At 29.9% G+C, this 12,982-nt stretch overlaps 1 protein-coding gene across 5 annotated transcripts in view; it reads right to left on the minus strand.

The window, feature by feature from the left end:
• Positions 1 to 12,982, minus strand: part of LOC118179836 (uncharacterized) — a 94,154-nt gene that overhangs the window by 39,373 nt on the left and 41,799 nt on the right. For all 5 annotated transcript variants that reach the window (XR_015038259.1, XR_015038258.1, XR_015038260.1 and 2 more), the window contains 2 exons: positions 9,928 to 10,006; positions 9,669 to 9,733 (listed from right to left, as the gene is read on the minus strand). Coding sequence is in view for 2 of the 5 variants with exons in the window: in XM_085806806.1 (XP_085662932.1) it covers positions 9,669 to 9,733; positions 9,928 to 10,006 (144 nt within the window). In the remaining 3 variants the exon portion in view is untranslated. The remainder of the gene's footprint in view (positions 1 to 9,668; positions 9,734 to 9,927; positions 10,007 to 12,982) is intronic.

Consider the following 12,982-nt stretch of genomic DNA (forward strand, 5'->3'; position numbering starts at 1 on the left):
GGCTTTTTAATTTCTTCCACAACCAAGCATGCATGCAGATAAAGCGAATAAAGAAAAACTTGTGGAGTGCAAAGTCCCATCAGGCTTCTAATCCATAACATATTTAGTTAGTGATCGCCAACATTGGGATCTATAAATATGCTATATTGATGGGAAGGAGAAAATTTCACTTCCTGAGTGAGCTAATTCAGAACTAGTGTTATTTCATCTGTCATCTCAAATTTAGGATACCACGTTACGTGACTAACAAAAACCAGGTATTTATACGAAGCTTGATAAAAATCAAAGTTTTGAAGATGGTATATGTGATCACGTTCTGTTGACTACCATTATGATCAGTAAATATCAACAACAGCAATTTACTGATGTCTTTCTTATCTTTATATTCAGGTGTAGCTTTCAGCGCAACTAGAAAAAATTTATTACATTTATTATTTTTGATGCTTTATACGAATGAAGATTTATTTGTTAGGACGAGAGATCTAAATATCATATTCAAAAAATAAAAATGAATTGTGACGTAAAGATCCTAGAGATACGGCTTCTGATTGCTTTTCAAATTTTTTAACAGATTAGTAATGATATAATCGGATAACCTTTCAAAGATAATTTTTTACCGATTTTATGTAACAGCTAGAAAACATTTTCTTGAACTTATCCTCAAACAAGTTTGTCATGGTAATGAATACTGTATCATGCTATGCATTTTGCTGACTTTGTAGGCAATAATTTCTGTTGTCAAATGCCCTTCCCCCAAAATTCTAAAATTTTATTGCTTGATGCTTCACTGAATTTTACAATTTTGCTGTACCTAAATTCTGCCGTACCGGCAGTTATCATGATTTCAAATCTCCTCCCTCCCCCCCCCCCGAGATTTACTGTGTTATCTGAAAAACTGCTCAAAATGAAGAGAAAACAGTTACAAAAGTCTGAATATTTGGTGTAAAATTCGATTTTTCATTATTAAGTTTAAAAGCCCTTTCCACTGATTACTTTTCTTGATTTAATGAATCTCCTTTTGGTCTTTCTTACACCTAATAGAGTTTCAACCTCTTTGGTAATATATACTGTGTGAGAACTCTGGAAAACTAAACGACTTCTCACTATGTCTTGGAAATTACAACAGAGGTTTGGAATAGGTGTGAAAAAACCCTTTTATAAACTCAGACAAATTAACAGAGTGCACAGCTTATGCCTACAGAAACAGCCAGCATTTATGACATAAATCAAAAGTAAAGAAATGAATTTACTAAGTAAATTTTAGTTAGCCCAAAGGTTACACAGACAGAAAATGTGCAAATTGGCTCAAACCTAATATTGGTGTGATAAGCCTAATGGCAAGAATAATGCAGTGCCACATATAATCTGCTCTCAAGAGAGCCAACTAGTAATGTGGTCTTCAAGTAGATTCTTCGCCCTGATTCTGGCATCTGAAACCTCTTCCTTTAAATACTACTTCTTTCTACCTCATTTGAATACACTTAAACTAGAAATTAGCATTCTGGCAAGAAAATGGAAAGCGAGAAAGAAAACCTAATTAACATAAAATAACTGCTTAATAAAAATAAATGAATATTCTACAACCTCAAATCACTATTTTAATTTAGCCATTTTCATTTTTATGCAGCCTGTGTTTCAAAGTATACATTTGTTTTGGTGACAATAAACTTAATTCTTTAATTTTTTTACCTGGGTACATAGCATATCTGTAACAGCTGTAAATATGAAAAACATGTATATATATTTATTATTAAATAAATAAATATGCAATATGAAAACATGTAATATGTAAATATGAAAAAATGCATATTTTTTATTATTTGTAGGACCTTAAATAACATTTAAAAAATTTTTTAATTCAGGCAGATTACATTTCTTCGTATGAAGTTATTGTTCAAAATTTATTCACTATATATTTGTTACACACACAATATATTCAAATACTAATTAATGATATACTAATACAATATTCAAATACTAATTAAATTCTTAAAAAATTTTCCTCTATTAAAAGGAAGAACATTTTAGAATATCCAATTGAGTAGAATTTTTTTTACCTCAAAATATATCACTGTTGTATTATTTTTCAAGTTTGTTACTAATACACGAATTCAGTAAACTCAAGTATTATTTAGAATCGAGAGTTAGTGATATGGGTGCTTTGAATGTTCAGGGTTTTATGGAAAAGTACTACTAAATGATAAGAAAGGTTTATTAAAATTCAAATACAGTAATTCAATGATATACACACCTATATTGTTGAAACAAGCATTACCAAATGCTAACTTATAATGACATTAATACATGTATCATAACAAATACATAATGAAAATTAAGAAAATCTTAATGTACCAATATTTCTTCTTTCAGTAGTATTAATTTGTGAAATATCATAAAAGAGGAATTAGACATTTTTGATTAAACATTCAATTATACATCTACCAATTTCAGTGTTATAGTATGACACCAGGGTAACTATGCGAGACACACTAATCCCCTCGGAGATTTCTGAACAAAATAATTTTGGCAGTAACTTGTAAAGGCTAAAAAATATTATCAAAAAGATACAATTCTTAAGTAATTACATATATTTTGCAGAAATACTTCGGAACTGTTTAAGCTGGTATTCATGAGAAACCTTGAGTAATTTTTTGAATGCAGAATAATTGAACTGAGAAACAACAGAATGCAGCCAAATTATATCCCTAATTATTCTTTCATTTCACTTTCTAATACATGCACAATAGCATTAATTAAGAATTTAATTAAAACATTAAAAGTAATTACATGAAGCAAGATCTCTAAAATTTCAAAATTACATATAATTCAAATCTAGTTTAATATCTGCAATACATTTTTAACTCATCATATTCTTATAAATTTAACTTTACAATCTAAGACGAATTACAATAAAACATATTTTATGACAAAAGAACATGAACTTCGAAACTAAATATAAAATGTATCATTTAGTCTGAGATTAAAAACTGTACTATGAAACATTCTGGAAAACCATATTTAATACATTTTAAACTATTTTACTTTCAAAGCTAAAGTTTCCTCCATCCCATCAAAATTATTAAATATTCATCAATCTTTTGATCGTCAGTTTCCATTACTTGCTAGTGAGGCAGAATATATTCACCAACACACACAAAAATATGTATTACATACATGTAAAATATAAAAAATATGATGGCTTTGCTCTGCATGAACAGGCAACCTATAATTAACTTTCCGCAGTTTCACGATCTTCCTCCTAGACCAGTACTTTCAAGAACATTTTGGCATGCTAGTAACTCGCTAGTATAAATACTGAATAAGTGTCATTTTTGTCAGACTGCTTTCTTCTACCGCTGCTACAAGACCTTGCTGCTGCTCATCCCATCTTTTTCTTTCCTTTGTTAGAACAGTTATGACATAGAAAGTCTAGCAGCCTTCTACTCAGCCATAAGAACGTCTGGACTATGATGTAGTTATAGTGTCAAGCTTTGTTATTCTTGTACCTACCTGCCAAAATATTACATACATACTAATGAAAGCTATCAATATAAGCTACCTAATGTAATCTTCTACAATTGTTTTGCACAGTATTTAGAATAAAAGTAAAAAATATTGCCAAATCTTACAAAATATCAACTAAATCTGTACAAAAGATACGAAATATCAACTTAATCTATACACAAGAATTTTACATTAAAAATTTCTATGCAGACTTGATAATCAGTATATATACTGTTCTTTGTATAAAGTACTAAAAAGTAAAGCTCCATGTATACAAAAAATTTCAAGATAAGACACTTGATATTTAATCTGTTGCAGAAGCAGACTGTTTATTTTCAATGTATATAAGCAAAGATGATATGTGACAAATTTTCAGTTCTATAATTTTTACATCTAATATACAATGCACTATTATGCTAATAAGCAATCTTCATTTTCATATCCTTGCATTATATGTTGCTGATTATGGGTAGTCTATTATTCATCTGTTATTTTATCTGTCATGGTGACTACCTTAAGACTTAATCAAAGCTCAAATATATCCCTGCCTCCTGTAATTTTACAGAAATATTTGAAGGGACGATAGATTAATTACATAATAATTATACGTACTTTGTGCTTACAATCAGACATAAAACTCAACAAGTAGTATGCTTGAAAATGCCCAAGTGGGATTTGAATGGCTTCAATGACATATACTGGAAAGTAAATAAAAGTCTCATAAAAATATTGCCCCCATTTAGATGGCTTAAATAATAGTTGTGTAATACAAGAACATTTTAGATATGATATTAACCAATTCATTTTTTTAATTTTATCTCTTTGACTTTTAAAATGAAGAAGTAATGTTTCTGATTGATATTATGCAAAAACCTGAGAAGCAAACAACAACTACACTGAATCTAAAAATGTTTCCAAATTCCACACATTTGCAAGAAACTAATAAGGTCAACAATTCCTTATTAACTGAATTTGTTGGCAGATGATCATTCAAATCTGAATATAGGAGACATGTAAATAGTACATTAAAGCACACCAAATTTATATCAGTGTGCGAGTCATCATATGTGTAAATGAGTGCCTACTATAAATTAAGAACAAATCTTAATCTGAACTACTTAGTATGCTTATGCACTAATTTTTGCATTTTCTTAATTAGCATTATGACAAAACTAAATAAAGTCTGTAATAATTGTAATTGAAACAATTGTATTTGAAATTCACCTCTTTCATAATAACCACAATTGACTAATACATATGCATTAGCAAAGCATACAGTGCAGTTTAAGTGCTTCACAGTATTATTAACAATAACTCAGATATCATTACTTACATCTAACATTCCATTTCCAGAAACAAGGGCCAAAATTTTTCAGCTGCCATTCGCTGTGCCAATACCTGAAATTAAAACCATTTTATAAAAAATCTTTAAAAGGATGATTCAAGCATTGAAAAGCCTTAGATCATAACTTGGTCACACACACACAAAATATTTTTATTATTTTTATAGGAATACAATAGTATGTTGTTCAGTGCTGAATTAATTGTTTAACAATGGAAGAGTGCCAATGGTTGTGAAATCACATCATCAAAAAAAGAGAATTTATAAAAAAACGAAATAAGGGGTTCTATTTTTACTGTATTTAAATTTTACTATTAAGAATGATTATCTACAAACTGTAATTCATATATGCATCTCTGGTACACACTTTCTACAACTTATCTTTGGCTACTATAGTCTGTTTAGTCAGCTTGACAGATACAAGCAATGATAACTGACAGTCAAAATTGTTATCTTGCCTTCCTGCTGCATGTGCAGTTACATGTATATGTTTTTCTATAACTTACATGATGGCATATATACTTTACACTGCAGAAATATGCAATTTTCTGAAGTACTAATTTGCAATAATACATAGCACACATGAAAACAATCTAAGTATACTTTTTAATATTAAAGGGCAATGTTATGTAATCATTCATGAAAAATTACATATATCAAAATATACTTTATTGTTGGCTTTAATATTACTTTAGGATTATAAAAAATCATAATCAATTCCTACATGCTGTACAATAATCTACCTTTTAAAAATAAAAATTGTTACATTTGATATTTCATCAGCTTTTATATTCAATAGATACTTAATAATATAAGAAGTTAAATAAATTTGAACCAATTATATTTTATTTTTACCAATTTTTTACAGTTATAACACAATTCATTACATTACAAGTTCATTAACATTATTTTACATTAACTTTAAAAAAAAAGTTTCAACATATTTTGAGATAAAAATATGGTCACTTCTAGAAAATTAGTAAAGTAAAATTGCCCAAGTACATGTATCTTGCATCAGTTTTAGCTGTAATAAAATTATGCTGTAAATACTAATAGTTTTCTTCTTGAAGTTTCTTGAAAATGGTGTTTCTTTTCAAAAACATAAGAACAGTAAGGAAACAAATCCTTTATTAAAATGTTTTTTTTTAATTTTACATTATATATAAATTTAGAAAATGTTAAAAAATTAATGAATTGTATGTGTGTTAAGAAAGGTGATACTGTGACATAGTATATAAACATACTTGCACTTATACCATATAAAATTTACTGAAATGGAAAAATATATACACACCTGAAAGCAATCTTCTAGTAGCACTTGGTTTGGAGCTCTTGCGCTATCCACTGGGGCATTTGTATTTACGCTCAATTCCTTTACCCATTTTTTGCACAGTTCAATCGAACTTATACTTGATAGTATCATTGAACTTTCCAGTTGTTGAAGCAATAAAGGAAATAAATCTTATTTTAAAGCAGTAATTATTTTACATTTCAGATATACTCTACGAAGATTTAAACACCAGTTTTGTTTACAATCAGATGGCGGTACATCTACAATATACCATATTTATCTCCTTTACAAATCGTGCCAACGTAAAAATTACACCAAATTTTTTGGGGGGGGCATGCGCAGTATGCGATATTCGCTTAACACTGCTGAACTCAATGTGCAGTCTGCCATTATGCGATCGGGCCTCGAACCCCGAACCTGTGGTGCTGTTGAGTGACATGCTAGCCACTGCACCAATATATAATACAATGCCCATGATTAAAGGTGGCATGATTTATAAGTTTAAAAATGCACATAATATTTTTAATCTTGGTTAAATTTAATTTTAATTAATTTGTTGCAAAAATTTTGGCACAACCTTTGCAAATGAAACAGAATTTTTTTTCTGTGATAAACTCTCAAGTATGCCTCCAGACATAATCCAACCTCATACTCATGACACCAAATGCAAGGCCCTTTATGCATTTTCTTCCCATTTTTAGCTTTGTTATTAAAACAGTAAATGGCACACTGTCTTCTAGTTTCCTTTTCTTGGTGATGTATGGCTGGCAAAACACCTTTCGACAAAGCTAATACAGCACATCACTGGAATATTTTGATGACCACATTCGTAGCTTTTATGTGATTCATATTCAAATCAAGGGGGGGGGAAATATTTGCTCACACTTTTCATGTGAATCATAGCAGAAAATAAATTTGATAACCCTGCTCAGATTGGAACCACATGCAAAGTCTTAATGTTATTTTCTAAAAACATATTTTTATTACAATAGTTCTGATTTTATGATAAGAAAATAACATTACAATACAAAGTCCGTAATCCGGACTCCTTGGGACTTCAACGACAGATCATCAATTTAAATCTCGTAAGACAGCATGCAGAAATTATACAATTAAAAATATGAAACCATAATTTATGAAATAAAGAGCAATTATGATCTAAAGGGTATCAAAATTTAAAAAAATAGCTTAATATTTATTTGTTTATTTATTAAACATTTCTTTCAATGTAAGTTGTTTAAGTTGCTTCGTTTTCTATGCTAAACGTGCATATGTAAACCATACAAAAGAAAAATGTTTGTAGCTTTGAGGTCTGGATTATAGATCATTCCGGATAATGGACGTCCAGATTACAGACATTGTATTGTATACCATTGCTTAAATGTTATGAAATTTGCAAATCACCAGAAAAAACAATTTGCATTATGGTAAAATGAAATAATGCTATCTATTTAAGAAAAGGCCCAAATTCATGGAAAACTGTCTTATATTAATATTATGTATGAGAAAAACCACAAAAGCTCTTATGCAGCTGCCTACCAGCACGCAAGCAGTAACATTACTGAACATTATAAGTTTCACTATTTACATCCTGGCAAATGGGCAGCTCACTTGGAATTTTCATGCATTTCCCATGTATAATACAAAACAGTTTCTTTTAATAAGTCCTTCTGAAGCCCTCACATGTTTTGCCAAAAATTCAAGTTATCCAATCAAATCATGCAGCCAACAGCCAACCCATCTGCCAAGATTTGATTTTTGGGTCAAACTATCAGAGTTCCGTAGCTTTCCCACTGGTAGGAGCTGCGAACCATGAAACCAAATATTGCATATAAACTGATTTTATGCTGATAATTCACCAAATTTAGAAATAATAATAATCAACTGATAATTCTAACCAAATATTTTAATCTGAGACCATAAGTATCCTTGTAATATTAGCAATAGCACACATACAAAAATATTTACATACATATACTCTTCTGCATGTAAAAAAAGATGAAGTAATTTCAGATTTTCTGCAGTCGAGTATTCAGAACTAGACATGAATATTGTAAATGTACTGAACTAGAAATGAGTAGTGTATTCATGGCTGAAGAGCATCCTACGGACATGAAGAAATAGCAAATTGTAAAGCACTGAAGCTGAATTTAGCCCTGGATTTGAATTATGGTGATAATGTAAAATGGATACCTAAGTATTAATGTAACCACCTTGCTAAAAGTTGTCCAATTTCTGAATGTGCCAAACTCTGGCAACCATTCACATGATTATTCTTACGGCAAGCATACTCACAACAATTCCTTCAGTCTACACTTCACTCATTTCTGTAAGTGTCATTTTTGTTGTATTCCAAGACACAACAGTTTTTATACACAAACCATGATACGTTTTGCTTTTATATTTAAAATGTGGGCTTATGGAATTTGCCAGTAATGGAAGAAACACCGGTAAAATTTCTGCAGGAATACAAATTTTTTTAAAGCGAACAGTGAGAAAATGAATTTCTTAGGTACCCCTTGTTGCCAAAGTTTGTACATGACCAAGTCTTCACTTCTCTGGTATGTTTTTAAGTGAAAACAAATTGCTAAGTACTTCAGGATAAAACTAGCACCAAAAAAAAAAAAACTCAAAGATTTAAACAAGAATGTAAATGTTCTATATTTGAATGTACGACAAAAATCAAAATTTGCATTTTAAATTGCTAAGGTATATTTTCTTTTCCTATGTTTTTAATGTTTACCAACTTGCAATACATATCGATTGTTTGGAAATGTTTCTAACAAAAGAAATTAAATCCACAAACTTCACATTGTAAGCAACTTTTTTTCTTTCCGTCCGTAAAAATTACCAAATGGAACCAAATTGGTTGTGTTAACAGGTAAATACCATAAAATATATATACAAGTAGAAAGATATTGTGTATAAGTAAAAAGAAAATTATTCCAACGAATAATGACTTTGAAATACCTAAAGTAAGAAACATAAGTGAATCTTTACATGTTTAATGTGCTGTATTTATCATTGAAGGCAGTTCTTCAGAAATACAATATACTATGTATTGTCACATTTTAATGGAAAAGGAAGGAACATGCAAATATACCATACAGAGACCATACAAATTTAAAGATTAATATTTTTCCAAATGATTACTTTATGTGTTCTATTAGTGGTGATTCTTTTGGTTATAATTTTTAGCTTTTTGGTGTTCACCTTTTTATGGAGAGCTACATATTTAAATTTTTAGAATAATGCAAAAGAAACCTCTTTAAATAAATAGCATGCATAAACACAGAATAGCCTTTTCATCAATCTAATATTCAATTCAAAGTAAAGAGAAAGACATTTTAATGACATTTAACAATAATCAAATTGCTTCCATTTCGCTCTTTTAATAATTTCTATGGCAATAAGAGAGATTAACGTTATTTTCTGCTCTTAAATAACATCGTAAATTAAGACATTGCAGAAACTGTCTCTCATTATTATTTTACTAAAATTTGAAAACAGAAAGTAAACTTTTTTATTTACCTCATCACTAATTTCTGGAATATGTTCCAGCTGATTCTGTTCTTCAAATTCATGTTTAACTATAACTGCATGCAGAAAAATTTAACAAAACTATAATAATGCATACACATTTTCAGACATTTAATATTTTCAAAAAAATTCAACTTAACTGGCAATATGATGAGAAGTTAATTGATTACTTTACGATCAAGACCACATTCTTCTCAGAATTACAAATAAAAAAGAACAAACTTATTCTTTATTCTCAATTTATAATTACCTGTTGTGGATACCTCAGTAGGAACACTTTTATGATTACTATATGATGTGCTTATTTCTCTATTTATTTCATTCCCTTCCTGAAAAATAATTCAGAAATTGTGTTTCATAACATGTATTTACCTTCTTTAAATTTCGGGGTCAATATATTCAAAAGTTGAAAAAACAAAAGATAAATATATTTTAATACATGGCACACATAATTAAAAATACTTTATTTTAACCTTCCACACATAGCTCGTTTTTTATAATATCTGGTTCTGAAATACTTTATGTTTTTACTGTATTTTTTAATTAAAATTTTCTTAGTCTCCACTAATTACTATTCACAACATTAGGGGTTACATCTACTATCTCTTACTGGACAGTTCTTAAATAATACAATAATATTAACTGCTTTTGCATTTTTTAATATTAACTGTTTTTGCATTTTTAAACTACATATAATACAAACTAAACTACTCTCCGTGGGGCAACAAAAATTAAGAGTGCCATGTCCTGCAAAGCCCTATTATCAGCTATCTTGGCAGTGGTCCCTGGAGTTCATGAACATACGCTTTGGACTAGTGGTCAGCTTGTCGCATGTGGTGTTTAGTCCCCAAGTAACCTCAGTACTCATATTATCCATCAACTCAAGGGATGAATGCCTAAAGCAGCCTCGCCCTGGCTGGGCCTTGAACCCCGGACCTGTGGTGCTGTAGCGTGACATGCTAGACACTGTGCCACTAAGCAATATAATGCCCATGATTACAGATGGCATAATTTATTACTTTAAAAATGCACACAATATTTTTATTCTTAGCAAAATTTAATTTTTAATTAATATGTTACAAAAATTTTGACAAAAACTTTGCGATGAAAAAGAACTTTTTTTTTTTTCTGTAATAAACTCCGAAGTATGGCTCCAAACATAATCCAACCTGATACTCATGACACCAAACGCAAGGCCGTTCATGCATTTTCTTCCCATTTTTATCTTTATTAAAACATCAAATGGAACACTGTCTTCTAGTTTCCTTTTCTATAAAATTTGGTAATATATAGCTGGCAAAATGCCTTTTGACAAAGCTAATACAGCCCATCACTGAAACATTTTGATGACCACATTTGAAGTTTTTATGCAAATTCTCTAGAAATGGACGTCGTACAGACGTCTAGCATTAAAATAACGAACAAATAACGAATTTTATCCTGTGCAGAAAAAGGGCAGAATTCATTATGTGCTCACTCAAATCATATATTCAAATCAAGGGGAAAAACAATTTTCTCACAATTTTCATCTGAATCAGAGAGCAGATAAACTAGATATCCCTGCTCAGATTGGAACCATATGTGAAGTGTTAATGTTATTTTTCTAAAAACATATTTTTAATACAATATTTCTCATTTTATGATAAGAAAATAGCATTGTAACATTATTTAAATGTTATAACATTTGCAAACCACCAAATAAACAATTTGCATTATGGTAAAGCAAAATAATGCTATCTGTTTAAGGAAAGGCAAGACTTCATGGAAAACTGTCTTATATTGATATTATGCATGAGGAAAATCACAAAAGATCTTATGCAGCTGCCTATCAGCAGGCAAGCATCAACATTACGGAACAAGTTTGACTATTTAAATCCTGGCAAATTGCCACTTCACTTGGAAGTTTTTATGGGTTTCCCACGTATAATGCAAAACAGTTTCTTTTAAGAAGCCCTTCAGGAGCCCTCACATGTTCTGCCAAAAATCCAAGTTATCGAATCAAATCACGCAGCCAACTGATGTGCAAAGATTTGAATTTGAGTCAAACTATCAAAGTTCCGTAGCTTTCCCACTGGTGGGAGCTGCAAAGCATAAAGACAAAATATTGTAGATAAAATGATTTTATGCTCATAATTTGCCAAATCTAGAAATAATAATAATCAACTGATAATTATAACCAACTATTTTATTCTGAGACTACAAGGATCCTTGTAAAATTACCAATTGCACACACACACAAATATTTTACATACATATACTCTTCTACAGGTAAAAAAATATGAAGTGATTTCGGGTTTTCTGCAACCGAGTACTCAGAACTAGATTAGAGTATTGTAACTGTACAGAACTCGAAAAGACTATCGTTTTCGTGGCAGTAGAACATCCTACTGACATTAAAAAATTGCAATTTGTAAAGCACTGAAGCTGAATTTAGCCCTAGATTTCAATTATGGTGATAATGTAAAATGGGTACTTAAGTATTAATGCAACCACCTTACTAAAAGTTGTCCTATTTTCTGAATGTGCCAAACTCTGGCAACCATTCACATAACCATTCTCATGGAAAGCATACTCGCAACAATCGTTCAGTTAAGCATTGCAGCCACTTCTGTAAGTGTCATTTTTGTTGTATTCCAAGATTCAACAGTTTTTATAAACAAGCCATGATATGTTTTGTCTTTATATTTAAAATATGGGCTTGTGGAATTCGCCAGTAATGGAAAAAACTTCAGTAAAATTTCTGCAAGGATACAAATTTTTCTAAAGGGAACAATGACAAAATGAATTTCTTAGGTACCCCTTGTTGCCAAAGTTTGTACATGACCAAGTCTTCACTTCTCTGATATGTTTTCAAGTGAAAACAGATCACTGAGTACTTCGAGATAAGACTAGTGCAAAAAAAAATTACTCAAAGATTTGAAGAAGAATGTAAATGTTTTATATTTTAATGTATCATAAAATTCTGATTTAATAATATAAATTTTTATTTTAAATTGCTAAGGTATATTTTCTTTTCATATGTTCATAATGTTTAAAAACTTACAATACATATCAATAGTTTAGAAATCTTTCTAACAAAAGAAATGAAAACCACGCATTTCACTGGTAAATAACTTAAAAGTAAAAGGAATACTAATGGATTGAATAAATGCCTTTGAAATACCTAAAGTAAGAACATAAGTGAATCTTTATATTTTAATGTGCTGTATTTATCATTTAAGACATCTCTTCAGAAATACAATCTAGTATGTATTTTCGCTTTTTCAAATTTTTAATGGAAAAGGAAGGAACATGCAAGTATACCA

Source organism: Stegodyphus dumicola, chromosome 12, assembly GCF_044657685.1.
Source record: "Stegodyphus dumicola isolate Sdum_Otavi_A_Nest chromosome 12, ASM4465768v1".
Taxonomy (NCBI): Eukaryota; Metazoa; Arthropoda; class Arachnida; order Araneae; family Eresidae; genus Stegodyphus; species Stegodyphus dumicola.